This window comes from Papio anubis, chromosome 17, assembly GCF_008728515.1.
Source record: "Papio anubis isolate 15944 chromosome 17, Panubis1.0, whole genome shotgun sequence".
NCBI lineage: Eukaryota > Metazoa > Chordata > Mammalia > Primates > Cercopithecidae > Papio > Papio anubis.
The window spans coordinates 66,388,912-66,408,247 of NC_044992.1; the positions used below are offsets into that span (position 1 = coordinate 66,388,912).

General features: G+C 44.7%; 1 protein-coding gene across 4 annotated transcripts in view; it reads left to right on the forward strand.

Moving 5' to 3' along the window:
• Positions 1 to 5,948: 5,948 nt before the first annotated feature.
• Positions 5,949 to 19,336, forward strand: part of RAB37 (RAB37, member RAS oncogene family) — a 79,057-nt gene continuing 65,669 nt past the window's right edge. For all 4 annotated transcript variants that reach the window (XM_017950947.3, XM_021927929.2, XM_017950948.3 and 1 more), the window contains exon 1: positions 5,949 to 7,542. In XM_017950947.3, coding sequence (XP_017806436.1) covers positions 7,471 to 7,542 — 72 coding nt within the window. In that variant the 5' untranslated portion in view covers positions 5,949 to 7,470. The remainder of the gene's footprint in view (positions 7,543 to 19,336) is intronic.

Here is a 19,336-nt window from a genome sequence, read left to right on the forward strand (position 1 = left end):
AGCACTATTGAGAATCTTACATATCAGGGAGATACTGATAGAGACTAATTTATCAGGGAGGGCAAAAACTACTATTAAAATGGAAATGTGGACTATAAACCACAAATGTAAGAAGGAAACTGTCAAGTGAACCATGTGACTCCAAACTGCTGATCCCTGGGCTGCAGTTATGCAGGAACGGAGCATACAAACAAAGAAGGGGAGGCCAGGTGTGGTGGTTCACACCTGTAATCCCAGCATTTTGGGAGGCCGAGGCGGGCGAATCACGAGGTCAGGAGTTTGAGACCCGCCTGGCCAACATGGTGAAACCCCGTCTCTACTAAAAATACAAAAAATTAGCTGGGCATGGTGGCGGGCACCTGTAATACCAGCTACTCGGGAGGCTGAGGCAGGAGAATGGCTTAAACCCGGGAGGCAGAGGTTGCAGTGAGCCAAGATCATGCCACTGTACTCCAGCCCAGGCGACAGTGTGAGACTCTGTCTCAAAAAACAAACAAACAAAGAAGAGGAACTGAACACAGGAAAGTCAATATTCACACCCTGATAACTAGGACTGGAAGAGGAAACTTAGAGACACACCTTAGGACTCCATATGCAGAAACATCTCCCAGGCAGAGGGAGCTGAGGCAGCTACAGGAGAGGGGAGTTAACAGCTGGCAAGAAAGCTGCCCCTCCCTGTCTGGGGGAACATGCATGAAACAGTCCTTATCCGTACAAATGACCTCCCTAGCACATGGAGACAGGATTAGAAAATGTCACTTCTAAAACTTTTAGATCAGAAGCCCTGCAGAATGAGCCACGCATCCTGAGAGATGGTCTGCATATGTACTTACCAATGACACTTGAATGGCCCCAGATCTCAGAAAGACATCAATCCAAAATGTAATTACTATGAGAATAACTTGAATTTTAAAATTACTGTGTTAATTTAGAATGTCACAAAAAAAAAAGGTCCAAAGGACATGAAGCAAAAAAAAAAAAAAAAAAGATTAGAGCTTGAAAAAATTTTGGTATTTTTTCGCAGGAAAGATAATACTCTAATCCGAATGAAGGACTTTTAGTTTTAGCTTTGACAGGTGAAGAGCTAGAGGTCATCACCCCCACTCCTTTCAATAGGAAAAAGCTGAACAAGCTCAAAATCAATGACTTTTCTGGGACCATCAGAGAACTGAGTTTGCAGGGAAACCTGCTCCTCTGAAATCTGGAGAGACAGGTGCATCCAGAAAGTCACAGCTCAGATCTACTTACCTGGAGCAGAAGCCACTGGAACCATGAGCTGGTAAGAACACTTATACGGTAATTTTGAGGAACTGTTGGAGGCTGAGTGTGGACTAATTTGAAAGTGAGAAATTCCTGGGGGTCGGTCTTAGGTGGGTACCCACATTTTCGTGGACTTTATCTCCAGGAACCCCACCAGGTTCTCATGGTGATGACTAGGAAAATCAAAGACAGAGAAAAATCTTGAAAGAACCCTAAGGAGGAAAAAGCAGTCTTCCTGTAGAGGGGCTAGAATGAAAATTATAGTAAACTGCTGGGCGCGGTGGCTCACGCCTGTAATCCCAGCACTTTGAGAAGCCAAGGCGGGCGGATCACCTGAGGTCGGGCGTTCGAGACCAGCCTGACCAACATGGAGAAATCCCATCCCTACTGAAAATACAAAGTTAGCCAGGTGTGGTGGCACATGCCTGTAATCCCAGCTACTCAGGAGGCTGAGGAGGAGAATCACTTGAACCTGGGAGACAAGGTTTCAGTGAGCCGAGATTGCACCATTGCACTCCATCCTGGGAAACAAGAACGAAACTCCGTCTCAAATTTAAAAAAAATTATAGTAAACTTCTCCTCAGAAAGTATGCAAGCATTGGTAGCAAAACAGGATGACTATAGTTAACAATAATTGAATTTATATTTCAAAATAACTACAGGAGTGAAATTGGAATGTTCCTAACACAAAGAAATCATAAATGTTTAAGGTGATGGATAGCCCAGCTACCCTGATTTGCTCATTCACATTGTACACTTACATAAAAATATAGCATGTACCCCATGAATACGTGCAGCTAGTATGTATCCATAAAAATTTTAAATTAGAAAAAAAAATTTAAAAAAGAAAGTATGCAAGCAAAAACACAGTAGTACAAAATATTTAAAGTGTTAGTGGGAAAAACCATCAACCTAGGATTCTATATCCAGGGAAATTATCCTTCAAAAATGAAGAAGCACTGGGCATGGTAGTGTGTGCCTGTAGTGTTAGCCCTTTGGGAAGCTGAGGTAGGAGGATCCTTTGAAGCCAGAAGTTTGAGACGAGCTTAGGCAACGTAGCAAGAGCTCATGTCTATGAAAAAATTAAAACATTATCCAGGTATGGTACTATGCACTAGTAGTCCCAGCTACTTGAGAAGCTGAGGCAGAAGGATCACATGAGCTCAGGAATTGGGGGTTTCAGCGTACTATAATCCTACCTGTGAATAGCCACTTCACTCCAGCCTGGACAACATAGCAAGATCCCATCTCTTAAAAAAAAATGAAGAAGAAATAGATACTATAAGACAAACAACTGAGGAATTTGTCATCAGCTGACTTCCCTTGCAAGAAACGTTAAAAAAATTTTTTTCAAGCAGGACAGTAACACATATCAGAAACTTGGATCTATATGAAGCAAAGAAGGGTGTCAGAGAAGGTATAAATGAAGGTCAAATAAAAATCTTATTTTTCCTATTCTTAATTGATCTAAAAGATAACTGTTTAAAGTAACAATAGTAGTCAGTATTTAATGATTATAGCATGTGGGTAAATGACATAAATGATAGCAATGTCAGAAGGCTGGAAGGGAGGACTCAGGAATACTGTTTTTAAGGCACCTGCACTACACATGAAGCAGAAATAGTGTTATTTGAAGGTAGATTTAGTTTAGTTTTGAGAATATCCTGTAAACTCTAAAGAGAACTGCTTAAATTTTTTTTTCAGATGAAGTTTCACTCTTGTTGCCCAGGCTGGAGTGCAATGAAGCAATCTTGGCTCACTGAAACCTCTGCCTCCCGGGTTCAAGTGATTCTCCTGCCTCAGCCTCCTGAGTAGCTGGGATTATAGGCATGCACCACCACACCCAGCTAATTTTTTTTTTTTTTTTTTTAAGTAGAGACAGGGTTTCACTATGTTGGCCAGGCTGGTCTCAAACTCCTGACCTCAGGTGATCTACCCACCTTGGCCTCCCAAAGTGCTAGGATTACAGGTGTGAGCTACTGTGCCTAGCCTAAAATTTTTTAAGAAGAATTTTTTACTGATATTCTGAGAGAAGATAGAATTTTTAAAAATCATATAAATTGCTCAGAGTGCAGAAGCAGTAGCATCTGTAAATGAATAAAAAGCAGTTACAAACATGGTCAATATTAATCCAAATATAGTAACAATCATTTTAAATATGAATGGCTTAATACACTAATTAAAGGACAGAGATTGTCAGAGGGGATAAAAGAAGAAGATCCAATTATATGCTGCCTACCAGAAATATACTTTAAATATAAAGACTCCAAAGTTTAAAAATAAAGGGATGGAAGAAGTTATACAATGCACTGATCAAAAGAAAACTGGAGTAGCGATGTTAATTCCAGACAAAGAAGACTTAGAACAGGGAAAACTGTTAGGAATAAACAGGAATGCTACCTAATGACAAAGGGAATTAGTTCTCCAAGAAATGTACATGCACCTGATAACACAGTGTCAAAATACATTAGGCAAAAACAAATAGAAATAAAAAGAGAAAAAGACAAATCCACTGTAGAGATGGAGAATTCAAAACCCTCTGTCAGTAACTGATAGATCTAGCAGGAATACAATACATAAAGGATATAGTTGATTTGAAGAACACTATCAATCAACTCGATCTGATTGGCATTTATAGAATACTCTACCCCATAATAACAAATACACATTCTTCTCAACCTCACCTAGAATGCTCACCAAGATAATACCTCAAAACACATCTTAACAAATTTAAAAGAATAAGAACACACAACATATGTAATTCTAAATTAGTAGTATTGTTACATAACGGACACATTCTCTAAAGAATATCTACTTTCCTTCACTTTTATTGTTTGCTCATGTGAAAGGAAAAATGAATCTTGGGACCCCAAAACCACTCAGCTAAAGGGAAAAGTCAGGCTGGGAACTGCTTAGGGCAAACCTGCCTCCCATTCTATTCAAAGTCATCCCTCTGCTCACGGAGATAGATACATATCTGATTGCTTCATTTGGAAAGACTAACCAGAAACTCAAAAGAATGCAAACATTTTTCTCTTATCTACCTTTGACCAAAAAGCCCCCTCCCCACCTCGAGTTGCCCTGCCTTTCTGGACCAAACCAGTGTACATCTTACATATATTGATTGATGTCTCATGTCTCCCTAAAATATATAAAACCAAGCTGCCCCCAAACCACTTTGAGCATGCCCTCAGGACCTCCTGAGGCTGTGTCATGGTGTGTGTCCCTAACTTTGGCAAAATAAACTTCCTAAATTGACTGAGCGCTGTCTCAGATATTTGGGGTTCACACACAACAATATGCCTTCTGATGATCTCTTCTGCCTAGCTAATGCCTGCTCATACTCAGCCCAAACTTAAAGATTAAAAACTTTAATACAGTATAATAAAAGCATAAACAAAGTTAATCATTGAAAAGTAATCTACAGCCAGGTGCAGTGGCTCATGCCTGTAATCCCACCAATTTGGGAGGCTGAGGCAGGCAGATTGTTTAAGCCCAGGAGTTCAAGCCTGGGCAATGTGGCAAAACCCTGTCTCTAAAAAGATACAAAAATTAGCCAGGCATGGTGGCACACACCTGTTGTCCCAGCTAGTCAGAGGGTTCAGGCAGGAGGATTGCTTGAGCCTGGGAGGTTGAGACTGCAGTGAGCTTTAATTGAGCCACTGCACTCTAGCCCGGGTGATAGAGTGAGACCACGTCTCAAAAAAAGCAAGAAAAAAAAGAAAAGAAATCTATGGAAAATAATGCAATATTTATGACATAAAGGATTAATGCCCATAATATAAAAATCGATTTTATAAATCAATAAAAGAGCACATTCATTCCTGACTTAACTCATTCTCTATACAGTAGCCAAAGTAGTGTCTTTAAAACCCAATCTAGCCATGCCATTTCCCTACTTGAAGTCCTTCAATGGTTTCACATTGATCTTAGAATGAAGTTCAAAAGCCTTAACAAGATCCATATGATCTGGTCCTTATCTATCTCTAGATTGGTCTCCCATTATCCTTCTCCTGTCTTTCTCAGGACTCCAGCCACACTGGTCTTTTCTCAGCTCTTCACACCTTAAAACCTTTGCATATACTGATTGCTTTGCCTGGAACCACCCCACCACCACCACCCTCTTCGACTAATGCCCACTTTTCCTTCAGATCTCAGCTTAAACATCATTTCTCATGAAAGTCTTCCGTCATCAATTCTGGATTGGTTCAGATCCTCCGCTATTTGCTCTATAAACCTGAACAAACAGAATAATGTTTCTGAACCTTCAGAACTCCAAACAAGACCCTGAGAAGTGAACCTTCCAAGGAATGTGAGGTTCCAGACAAAGCCTCTAGAATCTTCTTATCTATAGTAGTCAGGGTTGTTGAGGAAGCTCAGGAGAAAGTTAAGATGACCAAGTCTAAGCTATTCATTCTGTACTTTTTTTGAGTGTAAACAACTTTGAGAACTTAATAAAATCTATGGGATTCATTTCTTCTTCTGGAGATTTCTCCTCCCCCAGAAAAAGGCACAGAAGCAAAACTTTGTGTAACGTTATAAATGTTGCAAAGTTCCCCTAACATACATTCATCCATTTATTCACCTCACATTAAGAATTCCAACCATCGGATGGTATGTATTTGTCACAGGCTGAAAAAAAAATCAGTCCAGTGAGAATCTCATAAAACAAGCACATTGTTTCCCTAGCTTTGTTCATTTAATCATTTAATCATTGACTATTTACAGTATAGTGATTCCAGCAATAATAAAGCTTTATAAATGAAATTTGCTTTACAATTTAAAAGAAAATAAAGACTTTTCATATGCATTGTCTCACTCTTCCCCCAAACCCAATAAAATGGGCACAGATTACTCTACCTATTTTGCAAATGAGAAAACGTAAGTAATCCCAGGGAACACGAGTGATCTGGCTCACGCAACTCAGCCAAAAAGGAGTGAAACCCAGGAGTAAAATGTACTCTTTTAACCCTAAGCCTGGCTCTTTCCTTTCATGTTGATACTGACTCCAAGGGCCGGTGGGTGGTACTAGGACTTGTCCTTAGTAATCTGATAATAATCCCAGGGGCCACAGTCTCAGCCTCCAGTTCCCATGGTGGTCAGCCTCACGCTCTCATATTACAGGTGATGATGCAATTTTGCCAATCAATGATCACAGCAGCAGGACTCCCCTAATGTTTAGGGGAAGTAGCCAGAGCTCTTCATCCCCTTTGCGGAGAGCGTAGTAGCTCACATTTATTGAGTTCTTAGTACATGCCGGGCACTGTTCTAGGCTTTTTACATGAATTAACTCATTAAATCCTCAGAACAAAACCATGAGGCAGGTACTATTATAATATTATCTCCATTTTGTGGACACTTAGGAGAGATTAATTTGCCCGAGGTTACACAACTAATAATTTTCAGAGTCAAGATTTGAATCCTGGAGCCTGTGCTTCTAACCAAACCACCATCTGCCTCTCCTGGGCCCATTGTTCTTAACTTCTTGGGGTCAAGTATACTGGAGAGAATGTGATTAAAGCCCTGGACCTTCTCCCTAGGAAAATGCAGGTAAGCAGAATTTAGCATATTTCAGGGACTTTGGGGACACCTAAGACCCATCGTCTGTCGACCTCAGGCTTAGAATCTCTATTTATCTCATACATCCTGGAGAGAATCGTCCAGGGACAAAAACAGAAGCGCCGCCAGCGCCGCAGGACTTCGCCCCTGCAAACGTGTGAGGAGAGCTGCGCTGCGCTAAGCTGCGTGGTGACGGAGATGCCCGTTCTCTCGGAATCAGGAACGGTGAGCTCCCGGGACTGCAATGCCCTGAGAACGCAGCCGGGTCGCTGAGCCTCCGGAGTCCGGTAGCTGAATGAAATACGCAGGGATCACCAGCCGGACCCAAATCTTGCGTCCCTGCCAGCATCCTGGAGTCCTAAGAGGCAGGGATTGGAGCTGACAGGATCTCAGAACTCTGGTCCCAGGCGCACAACGGCGGAGTCGCTGTTCCTGGTGCTGAAACACTCCGTCCTGGAAGAGCGTGGCCGTCTGCCCGCCTGGTACCGCGCCGCGGCCGCTGCGGGGAACTGTCCAGTGCTGAAAACGGATGCGGCCCGGCCCGCAGGGCTCAGACCCGAGCCTGCCGCACCCAGCGGAACTCGGACCGAGCTCCTGGAAGCACTGACGCAGAGCGCAGGGAGAGTCGGAGTGGCGAGCTCCAAGTCGGGCATGGACCTGCAGAGACCCGATTCCTACCAGGGAGGAGCTGGCCCTGACTTCAACGAGCACGTCCTACATAAGGTAAATATCTCCTGTATTTCCCAACCTAACCGTTGGAACAGGCGCCAGCACCAGTTTTCTCCACTCCCCTGACTTTGCTTTGGGACTTAATGAGAAACTAGCTTGTATCTATGAGTCTGGGGAGCCCTTTCTGTCTGATCCTGTTTCCTGCTCAAAATAGAGATGGGTGAGCTCTTGGGGAAGGGCTGCCTCCAGAGGCTCAGATGGTCAGAAGCTTCATTCATTCACTTAAATCATCTGTGTTCCTTTTTCACCCCTCCTTCTCCTTGCCTATTTATGCCCCTGTATGCCCCCTGGCACCTTTGCTGTCCTAACCCTTGTAGGAGACTGCATTTGTCCCTGTTACGTCTGCTAGCAGTGGCCAAACACCTGAATTTCTGGCCAATTTGTCTGAAATTAGAGAAACGGTCTGCAGCAGAGATGAACTGCTGTTTTCAAACCAGACTCCCTCATGGCTCCAGAAAGCTTCCCTCCAGCCATGACTCACTCACAACCCCTGTAAGCATTTGCTTATTTAAAAGCACTAACACATCCATTGCTTCCTTCATTCAAGTTTCTTATGCAACTCAGTTTTCAGTAAAGCAGGTCTCCCCCTAAGACGGTTGGAGGGGAAAATAATAGCCTCTCTCAGGATAACAGTTTTAATTCAAAATCCATCACTCTGAAAGAATCAAAGCCTTATATTTGCCATGATAAGTTATGGCTCACCTTCCCTTTCTCTGACTTTCCCATGCCCTCCTACTCCAGCCCTTATAATTTCTGCTTTGATAATGCCAGTTCACCTGTTAGTCCCTTGGAAGGCTGTATGTGATCCTGTAGGTGGAGTTTTTTAATCAAAACATCACTTTGAAGAGTCTATTAATGCAAGCTTTGAAATAACCTAACCCCACCTCCTCCTCTATCACACAGCTTTTATTTGAGGAAACTAAAACCCAGAGAGGCAAAATGACTTGTCCAAGAAAGCAAGCTGGTAAATGGCAGGGCTGATACTAAAAGCCAGAAATTACTACTCCATATGTAGTATTCTTTCTTCTATATCCTTACTAAACTTCTCATCAAAGTGTTCAGTCCATGGACCAGCAGCATTGGCATTACCTGGGAACTTATTAAAATAGAAAGCAGAATCTCAGTCCTGACCCTAGAGGGGCTAAATCTGAATCTGCATTTTAACAAGATCTCTAGGAATAAATATGCACAATAAAGTTTTAGGTGCATGACTCTGTGCCATGCTGCCTGTTTCTGACACAAATGAAAGAAAATCAGCTACTGAAGGAAGCAGGTCTGTAGATCTGACAGTCTATGTATATTCTCCCTCCAGGTCTCTGAATTACTAGGATACAGGGAAGGAGAAAAAATGTATAACCACTACCCCAGTCTAGAAATTTTAAAGCCATCACAGTCTGAAGTAAACTAGAAGTTCTGTGCTATTTGATGTTGTAGAGTTAGCCCAGTAAAAAGTGCATGCGAGGCCAGGCATGGTGGCTCACACCTGTAATCTCAGCACTTTGGGAGGTTGAGGCTCACTTTGGATCACTTGAGGTCAAGGGTTCGAGACCAGCCTGGCCAACATGGTGAAACCCATCTCTCCTAAGAATACAAAAATTAGCTTGGCATGGTGGTATGCACATCTGATCCCAGCTACTCAGGAGGCTAAGGCAGGAGAATTGCTTGAGCCTGGGAGGCAGAGGCTGCAGTGAGCCAAAATCATGCCCCTGTACTCCACTCTAGCCTGGGCAACAAAGCAAGACTTTGTCTCAAAAAAAAAAAAAAATGTTTATGCAAGCAGAGGAACATAATTACAAATCTATTACAAAATTGTCCTGGCAACTAGATAAGTGAGTCTCTCCAAGTTTATACCATCCTATAGACGTATAAATATTCATTTTGAAAGCTTTAAGATTGGGAGCTCAGATTATTCAAAATATTGATCAGATGTGGTATTTTCCATTTCAATTACCCACACATGAGATGTAGGATGTAGTCCATGAAAACTTTTACTTCCTTTGAGTTTATTGATCACCAAATTGAGAGTGGGAACCCATTCCAACAAGTTCCAATATATTTAGAGGCAAGTGTCTATTTACTACTAGTAACGGCTCAGTGTCATCAGCTTGGCTGTGTGAGCACCCTGAGAGTGGAAGCCAGCCTTAAGCCTTCTGTGGTGCCCAGCAGAGTGACATATGTATGTAAGGAAAGTTTTCCTTCCTATATAGTGCTGACAACCTCCTCCTAATACCACTTTATGATTGTGCATGATGTTTTATTGTGATCCACTTAAAACGCTTTTTGTAAAGGGGCAGGGCATCAACTTATTTGTATTATTTTAAAAATTAGTATGTAGTAGAGTCCAAGGAGTTCCCACTGATTAATCAGTGTCTATTGTCCATGAGAAGCAGGGCTCCCCTCCAACATTAATTGCTAGGATAAATTTTTTTTTGAAGTGGGGTCTCACTCTGTCTCCCAGGCTGGAACGCAGTGGTGTGATCTCAGCTCACTGCAACCTCTGCCTCCCAGGCTCAAGTGATCCTCCCACCTCAGCCTCCTCAGTAGCTGGAACTGCAGGCATGTGCCACCATGCCTGGCTAATTTTTTGGTTGTTGTTGTTTTGTAGAGACAGAGTTTCATGATGTTGGTCAGGCTGGTCTTGAATTCCTGGCCTCAAGAAATCCACTCACTCAGCCTCCCAAAGTGCTGGTATTATGGGTATGAGCCACCATACCCAGTATAGAGAAATGATTTTTTAAATAGACTTGTTATTGACACATAACAAACATCACTTTGGGAAGCTGAGTCAGGCAGATCACCTGAGGTCAGGAGTTCAAGACCAGCCTGGCCAACATGGTGAAACTTTGTCTCTACTATAAATACAAAAATCAGCCAGGTGTGGTAACACACTCCTGTAATCTCAGCTACTAGGGAGGCTGAGACAGGAGAATCACTTGAACCCAGGAGGTGGAGACTGCAGTGAGCCAAGATCATGCCACTGCACTCCAGCTTCAGCGACAGAGCAAGACTCCATCTCAAAAAACAAAAACAAAAACAAAAAAAAGAAAAGAAAAATGACAAACACCAAGCAATTCTGAATCTTATGTGTCTACCTTGGTGAATCATCACAGAGTGAACATACCTGTGTAACCACTATCAAGAGAAACAAATAGAGCCTTGTCAGCTTCCCAAGAGCCCCCCTCCCACATTCCACTTGCCACACACCCTCCCCCAGAGATTATCATTATAGAGGAAGAAGTATCATCTTGCATTGTGACAGTGCAGCAGATGTTAGGTAGGGTAGTCCTAGAAACTTGCCAGAGGGGAGACATTGTTGTATGATGAAACGAAACTCCAGGCTTGGAATAAGCCAAACCTTGATGTGACTTTGAGCAACATCTGTGAGTCTTACTTTTCTTAGCTATAAAATAGGAATGATAATACCTGCCTTATTATTTTTGAGCAAGGATGTTAGATAATATAATGTAAGGCATATATATAAAATATCTGGAATATAGGAAGCATTCAGTAAAAGTGGTTGTACTAGCTGGGCACGGTGGCTCCCAGCACTTTGGGAGGCCGAGGAGGGAGAATCATGAGGTCAGGAGATCGAGACCATCCTGGCCAACATGGTGAAACCCCGTTTCTACTAAAAATACAAAAATTAGCGGGTGTGGTGGCACGCACCTGTAGTCCTAGCTACTCGGGAGGCTAAGGCAGGATAATCGCTTAAACCCGGGAAGCAGAAGTTGCAGTGAACCAAGATCACACCACCGCACTCCAGCCTGGTGACAGAGTGAGACTCTGTCTTCAATTTAAAAAAAAAAAGAAAGAAAGAAAAGAAAAAAAAGTATTAGGGCATGCATCTTGGGCTCCAAAGCGGCTTCAATGGGTGTCACATTCAGTCTCACCTAAAATGATGAGCTTTGTGAGAAGAGCAGCAGCTTCATACACAGAGAACCTCAGAAACACACACACCACATATTTCACAGGCAGAAGTCCGAAGTCCATGGAAACAAACTCACACAACCCGCCTATACAAAAAGCGTGACTTCTATGCAAACATCCCAGTTCTGACTTCCTAAGTTGAATATCTTTTTTCTCTTGAAGGCAATGTATGGGACATGATGAAATTCATTTATATGAAAAACGTATGCCAAATATCATCACAGGCATTGTGTAGCTCTTGCACTTTAGCTGGTCCCGGCAGTTGGAGGCTAACCCGGGCAAGCCCAGGTAACTCTTAGAAGATTCCCGGAGGGTGGGCTGGAAACTGGGAACTGACTGAAAACATTGAGCTCATCCATCATGTGCCCGGAGTTTTTAAATAGAGTTGTTGCCACAAATCTGAATATTTGATGTGACTAAATAATTTAAAACAAATGAGCAACCTGGTTGCTCTTTTCCTCAGAGACCTCTCAGTTCTCTCTTGCCACCAGCTTCGAGAGCCATCCAGGGCAATGGTACGGGGTAGGGGCCCTACTGTGCCAGGGTCTGACCTTGAGTTCTGGGAAAATGAAAAGATTTTCATTTCATTTTCACAGAGAGGGCAAGCTTTTGCCCCAGATAGCAGTGAATTAGGACAAAAGGGCTTCAGTTCAAGCACTTACTTCCTAATTCCCCATCACCAGGGCTCTAAGGAACACTCACATACCAGTCTAACTTCCAGAGGGACAAACAGTTCCTAGGACAAAGTCAGTCTCAGAAAGACCGGGGGCAGGAGGCAGAAAAACGCGAGCTGCTCATCCATTCATCCAGGGCTTGGTTCTCGTTGGGTGAAAAGGGATTATCAGGTCTCTGTCTTCCAAAGTATTTCCATTTCCTCCGACCGCTCTAACACCTCTTCTGGGTGAAAGGAAAAGGCAAGCAGGTAATATCTGCCACTCTCCCCCATCTCTTGCACTTGTTCTTCACTTCCTTCTACTACCCATCTCATAATTTCTGTGTCCCTCAAAAGTCCGCGTGCCTCATCGATTCATTTAGCAAACATGCATTGGACATTTCCAAAGCGTAAAGAACTAGGCTGGTCATTATCGAGAACATAGATGCATATGATTCCCATCTTCACTAAGCTTATGGCCTAGAAGGCATGCACACAAATGGCTATACTTCTATATAATCCCAGAAGTGTCCTAAGATAGATACGGGTACCTGCAGGAGAATGACCCAGGAAGCAAAGGTCATGTCTGACTCAATTTGAAATGTCCTCTCCTATTTATAGCTTCTGATTGAAGTTAGCATCCAGGCTTGGTATGGTGGCTCACACCTGTAATCCCAGCACTTTGGGATGCTGAGGTGGGTGGATCATGAGGTCAGGAATTCGAGACCAGCTTGGCCAACATGGTGAAACCCTGTCTCTACTAAAAATACAAAAATTAGTCAGGCGTGGTGGTGCACACCTGTAATCCCAGTCACTCAGGAGACTGAGGCAGGAGAATTGCTTGAACCCAGGAAGCGGAGGTTGCAGTGAGCCGAGATCACACCATTGCACTCCAGCCTGGGCGACAGAGCGAGACTCTGTCCCCTCCCACAAAAAAAAAAAAAAATGAAAATTAAAAAATGAAAAATAAAGTTAACATCCAGGAGATACAGAGTTCCACAAACGAACTAGCTCCCTCCCCATGGGACTGTCACCCATTAATCCTAGGGAAAGGTCTGGATACAACAGCGTTGTCCTTCCCTGCCAGAAAATTGTACAAGGGAAAGACAAATAAAACAACGAAAGACCATACTCGCCATTCTGTGTTCCTCTCCCATTCTCTATCCCACAGGTGCTTCTTTTATTTTTTTTTCAATGAAACAATGATAATGGTATGCAAATTTGTCCTCAAAAAATCCAAATCCACAGAAAAATCCATGCCCTGTAAGTGAAGACATTTTGTTTTCAAAGTGCACTAGCTCCTGTTCTCGAAAGATTTCTATTGTCAGCTCAGGAACAAACAAGAAAGCCAAGAAAAGCTAGCTGCTCCCTGTATAATATCTCCACTGGCTTGTTTTCCTCTCTTGCTTGCTCTGAAGGCTTACAGATAAACAAATGAAGTGTATATTACATCACTGGCAATCTGGGACCGTCTGGGACTCCTTTGGCTAATAGATCGGTCCTGCCCAGATCCCAGAGCAGGCAGCTGGTGTGGGGAGTGGTGCCTGCTAGTTCTCTTAGGACAACCTCAGCAGGAAATGATGGTGACTCAGTTTAATGCCTCAAAGTCGTTTTCCAAACTCTTTAGGCTTTCCTCTCCTAAGCATCCTTCCCTTTAATTTGTGGTCCCTGGGGCCTTTTGTGAGAAAATGTCTGAGACTCACTCCTGTTGCTGCCCTAATGTTTCCTCTCATAAGCTGTTCTGGGGAGGGACTTCCTTCAGTTTCAGGGCAGGAAACTCCGCCTGGCTGGGTAGAAGTAAACAGCCAGAGGTGAGCACCAGGCTGGAGAATTGCTGAACTGGGCATTTGAAGTGGATCTAAACTTATCCCAATAACGCTTCTTGCTTCCTTCCTCCTCTTCTCAGGCAAGAGAAACAGTCTCTAGAGACTGCGAGTGGGAATGGAGATCACAGCTCCTTGTTAACTCACTCAGGCAATGCAGTTCCCAGCTGGGAGTGGCCCTGGACATCCTCCCATCCCTTAACCAGAGGAGGTTTTTCTGGGGCCAAGAGAGACAGCTCCAAGCAAACAGATCTGGAAAATCTTAACCCCTAACTGATGACACCAGCCCTCACCCTGCTCCTAAAGGGAGCAAGGCCTTGAGTGGTACAGTGAAAATAACTTGAGACATGCAGGGCTCAAGAATTTCCCTAGCACATGGTTCCTGACCTTGATGCCAAAGTCAACTCCCTCCCTTGTCATTTGCTTATTAGCACCTTCTCATTTGCTTATTAGCAGACAGTTTCTACCCATCAACATGAGGATGTTCTTTAATCATTTGTGCTTCTGCAAACGCACATGCTTGTAGGTATCTTAAACCAAGCTGTGTTTAAGTTCAAATTTTCTCTTGCTTGCTAGCCTTCTGCCCCTGGCTGCCACCACACACACACACACACACACACACACACACACACACAGGCACACACACACATGCACACATATGCACCCTTCCTCTCATGAGCTGCGGGCAGGGCCAGTGACCATCCGTTTTTGTTCTCTGTCTCCCCTTATCTTTTGTTATGAGCCTTTTAAAGGCAAAGCAGGCTGGGCGCAGTGGCTCAGGCGTGTAATCCCGGCACTTTGGGAGGCCAAGGCAGGCAGATCACCTGAGGTCAGGAGTTCCAGATCAGCCTGGCCAGCATGGGGAAACTCTGTCTCTAGTAAAAATACAAAAATTACCTGGGCATGGTGGCGGGAGCCTATAACCCCAGCTACTTGGAAGGCTGAGGCAGGAGAATCTCTTGAACCCAGGAGGATGAGGTTGCAGTGAGGTTGCAGTGAGCCGAGGTTGCGTGACTGCACTCCAGCCTGGGCAACAAAGCAAGACTCTGTCTCAAAAAAAAGACAAAGCAAACATTTCTCCTCCTCTTCTTCCTCCCTCTCCTGTTTGATTTTTGCATTCATACCATCTCCCAGCAACTCTGTTTATTAAAAATCGGAACTGTCGTTTATTAGAACAATAGCCGTAGGAGAGAGTCAGGAACTGGTAACACCTTCCCCAAGCTCATGTTAAGAAGCAGTGTATGCTTTGGAAGAGAATAAAGCCTGGTACCCAGTCCACATGAGGCAGATGCTCCCTTTCAGCCCCTGGAATCTCCCTCCTCACCTCCCCCTTGCCTTTACCCAGATCCTCCTTCCTTCTTCTCTTCCAGAGAAGCTGGGTCCCACCTCGGGTTTCATTCAGTCATCAGGTGAGAAATATTAAAAATCATCTCTGCACTATAATCTACAGGGACCCAGTAAGACTAATAATTGTTCCCAATACATTATCCAAATAAGCATATGGTTTATTTGTGCAGCATTTTACCATTTACAAAACACTTTAATATATGCCAAGATATTTTGTACTTAACATATGCTTTTTTCCAGATGTTACTGTTAATTCCATATAGGACGGGGAAACAAAGGCCAGATGGCCAGGCATAGTGGCTCACACCTGCAATCCCAGCACTTTGGGAGGCTGAGACGGGCAGACCACGAGGTCAGTAGTTTGAGACCAACCTGGCCAACATGTTGAAACCCTGTCTCTACTAAAAATACAAAAATTAGCCAGGTGTGGTGGCACATGCCTGTAATCCCAGCTACTCAGGAGGCTGAGGCAGGAGAATTGCTTGAACCCAGGAGGCGGAGGTTGCAGTGAGCTGAGATTTCGACACTGCACTCCAGCCTGGGTGACACAGCAAGACTCTGTCTCAAAAAAAAAACAAAAGAAAGAAAGAAAAAAAATGACTTCCTCAAGGTCACAGCCAGCATTGTGGAAGCCGGAATCATTACAGCAGATCCTTAGACAGCACTTGCATGCCAAGTAATATTCTAAGCACTTAGCATCTCTTAACTCACTTAACCCTACAACAATCCTATTTTAATCTCATTTTACAGATGAGTAAACTGAGGCACCGAGACATTAAGAAATTTGCCTATAGTCGAATCCAAGCAAGGTAGACAGGCAGAGGGATAGAGTCAGGAGAGGACAAGGGGCTTCACCAAGAGGGTCACAGACGGTCACTACTTTAGGGCATTGACCGCAGTCCATTGTGTGGCCTTCAACTATGTAGAGCTGGTTTTGCTCACTCACCCAAGAGTGGCTGCATCTCTCCAGTCAGGCTGATGTTAATCAGACTCACAAGACATGTATTGCCCTAGATGCCAAGCCACATTATAATCAGGAGATTGTTTGCTAAGCATGAAATCCAGGGGGAAAAATGGAACTTGGAGGATTCAAATGTTTAATTCTATCAGGCTGACATGATTTGGTAGCTGGCTACACTATAGGGACAGCCTCAATCTACAACCCCACCAGCCCCTTCTACCCTTAGGTCCTCCCCCCGACCCCATCTCTGCCTCCCTCAGCTGTATATATTTAACTGCCTTGGGCTGGGCAGTCATTCTGTTCTCTCCAGGTCTGTATTTCCTGCAATCCTTTAAGAACCCCTTGCCTTTGAGCTTGAGAATTCCCTGGACTTGACCTGGTTATGATGAGGGAAAAGGAAGGGAGGTTCCATCTTCAGAAACCTCTGTCAGTCATCGCCAGAAGTTGTCATTTCATACTTCTTCCTGCATCTCACTCAAGGCCTGTGTTAGAGCCTTATGGACTTGGGTTTCAGGGGCAAGAACCATGAAAGAGTAGAAAGGTGATTGGGGTCATTTCCTTATATCCCACCACCACCCATGTCCACGTGCTCCCCTTGAAATCTGATATTTCTGCCTGAGAATCCTGAGGATCAATTCACCAAACATTTACTGGGCACCTCATGCCAGTCCCCAGGAACAAAACCCACTCTTCATTCCCCAAGGAGCTGAGTCCAGCAGGCTGGGTGGATCAGAGGGATGGCACAGAGAGAGATGGCTAAGGCCACATCTGACTGCAGCCCAATGTGCCACATGGACCTTGGTGCCCATGAAGGTCAAAGACTTCTAGTCTCATATGGTGGGAAGCTGGGCCCTTGGGGACCAGGTCAAATGCTTGCTGATCTAAAGGCTGCCAACTTCTGGTTCCTGGCTGATTGACTGATCTGAGGGGCTATAAAGCCCAAAGTCACAGGATGGGGTCTCACCTCTGAAGGTCAGAGGGCTCTGAGCCCCCAACACAGGGATCCCTTCAAGCCCATGTCCAAGAAAGGAAGAGACTCCTGGTGCACTTCTGAGAAGTGCCCAGTGCAAAGACCCCTGTCCAAGCATGGCAGAGTCCAACACATAGAAACAAAGCTGGATCCCTTCCATGAACATCTCCAAAGACAGAAGCTGAAAAGCACTCAACTACACCCAAAACACCAGGCTCCTAGCCCTTGGGATGGCAGCGTGGCACACAAAGAGAGGCTTGGGAAAGACAGAGGGAGAGGCCAGGTGAGCTCTGCAGGCATGTCCTCCAGGACCCGCACTCTCCTTTCCCTGAAACCAGGTATCCTCCAGACGGCAGACACATGAGAACCAGGATAGCATAGGCCCTGGCCATCATCTGTCCTGACCACCACCTGTGCTGTCTACCACCTGTCCTGTTCACCACTGGTTCCATCCACCACCTGACCTGCCCCATCCATCACTTGTTCTGTCCACCACCTGTCCTGTCTACTGCCTTCCCTCTTCACCCTCATCCTGTTCACCACCTGCCCTGTCCACCACCTGTCCTGACCACCTTCTGCCCTGCTCACTGATTTTCTTAGAGTAGGAGGCAGCTCATTAGCAGAGAAAGAGAACTGGGCTTTCAGTACCAAAGAACCAAGCTTGAGCCCTGTCCCTGCTGTTAGCTAACTCTGCATCCTAGGTCATTCCATTCCAACAGCACTTTCCAACTTGCAGAAAACTTGCACATAAATCATCCCAGTTGATTTCCCCAGCACTGTGTGTAAAGAGAACAGGCGTTATCCTTGACTGCAAAAGGGGAAATCTTATGATCAGGACTCTTGATTTCCAGTGACAAAACCCAACTCAAATCGGCTTAAGCTGAAAAGAGAATTCACTGGTTCCTGTACCAGAGAAACCTGGAAAGTGCAGCTGACATCAAGCTCAGCTGGACCCAGGGACTCTCAGTGACTTCAGCCTCACTCTCTGTCTCTCTCTCTCATTTTTCTCTCTGACTTGGCTCCATTCACAGTCAGGCTTCTCCTCATGGGGCCCCATCATTTTACAGCAGCCCCAGGATCACATCCTCACAGCTCCCAGTTCCAACCAAAGTCCTAGATCCAACACTCGCTGGAGACTGAAATTGCCACATGCCCACCCCTGAACCAATACTATAGCCAGAGGGTAGAACACAATGGACAGCTTAAGCCCAGGTCACATGCCCACCCCTGAACCAGTACTATAGCCAGAGGGTAGAACACGATGGACAGCTTAAGCCCGGGTCACATGTCCACCCCGAAGGTGGAGTCAATCCCACCCAATCTTGTGGATCAAGAGTGGAATAAAGTGGGCCAGGCGTGGTGGATCATGCCTATAATCCCAGCACTTTGGGAGGTCAAGGTGGGTTGATCACCTGAGGTCAGGAGTTCGAGACCAGCCTGACCAACATGGGGAAACCCTTTCTCTACTAAAAATACAGAATTAGCCAGGTGTGGTGGCACATGCCTATAATCCCAGCTACTTGGGAAGCTGAGGCAGGAGAATCACTTGAAGCCGGGAGGCGGAGGTTGCGGTGAGCCTAGATCGCGCCATTGCACTCCAGCCTGGGCAACAAGAGCGAAACTCCGTCTCGAAAAAAAAAAAAAAAAAAAAGGTGGAAGAAAATAGTTTCCAGGGAAAATGGGATGGTGTCATCTGGAGGCTAGCCATGCAAAAACAACAGATGTCCCATGGTAATCCCGGGCAAGGCTGGGTCCCAGCATTTTTAAATCTTTAATGAGAAGTGACTGAAAAGAAATGAACTGGACTTGTCACAGTCCCACCTGAACTGGGCTCTCGCTGCCTCCCACGTAGTGTCATTTAAGACTGAATAACTGGATTTGGATTATTAATGACTGGACTTGGGAAATAAATTGCTGTCACCCTATGAAGCGATCGACTTATTGGGGCTGCAAAGCCAGACCTCCCTCTATGGGTGGGACTAGAATTTTCTCTGAAGGAAATAGATGATCCAGCAGTGGATCATCCTGGGAAAAGGTTGATTGGAGAAGGGAATGAGGATTCAGGAAGCCGAGCTCAGACAGGAATGAGGGGAAGTTCTTCCACCTCT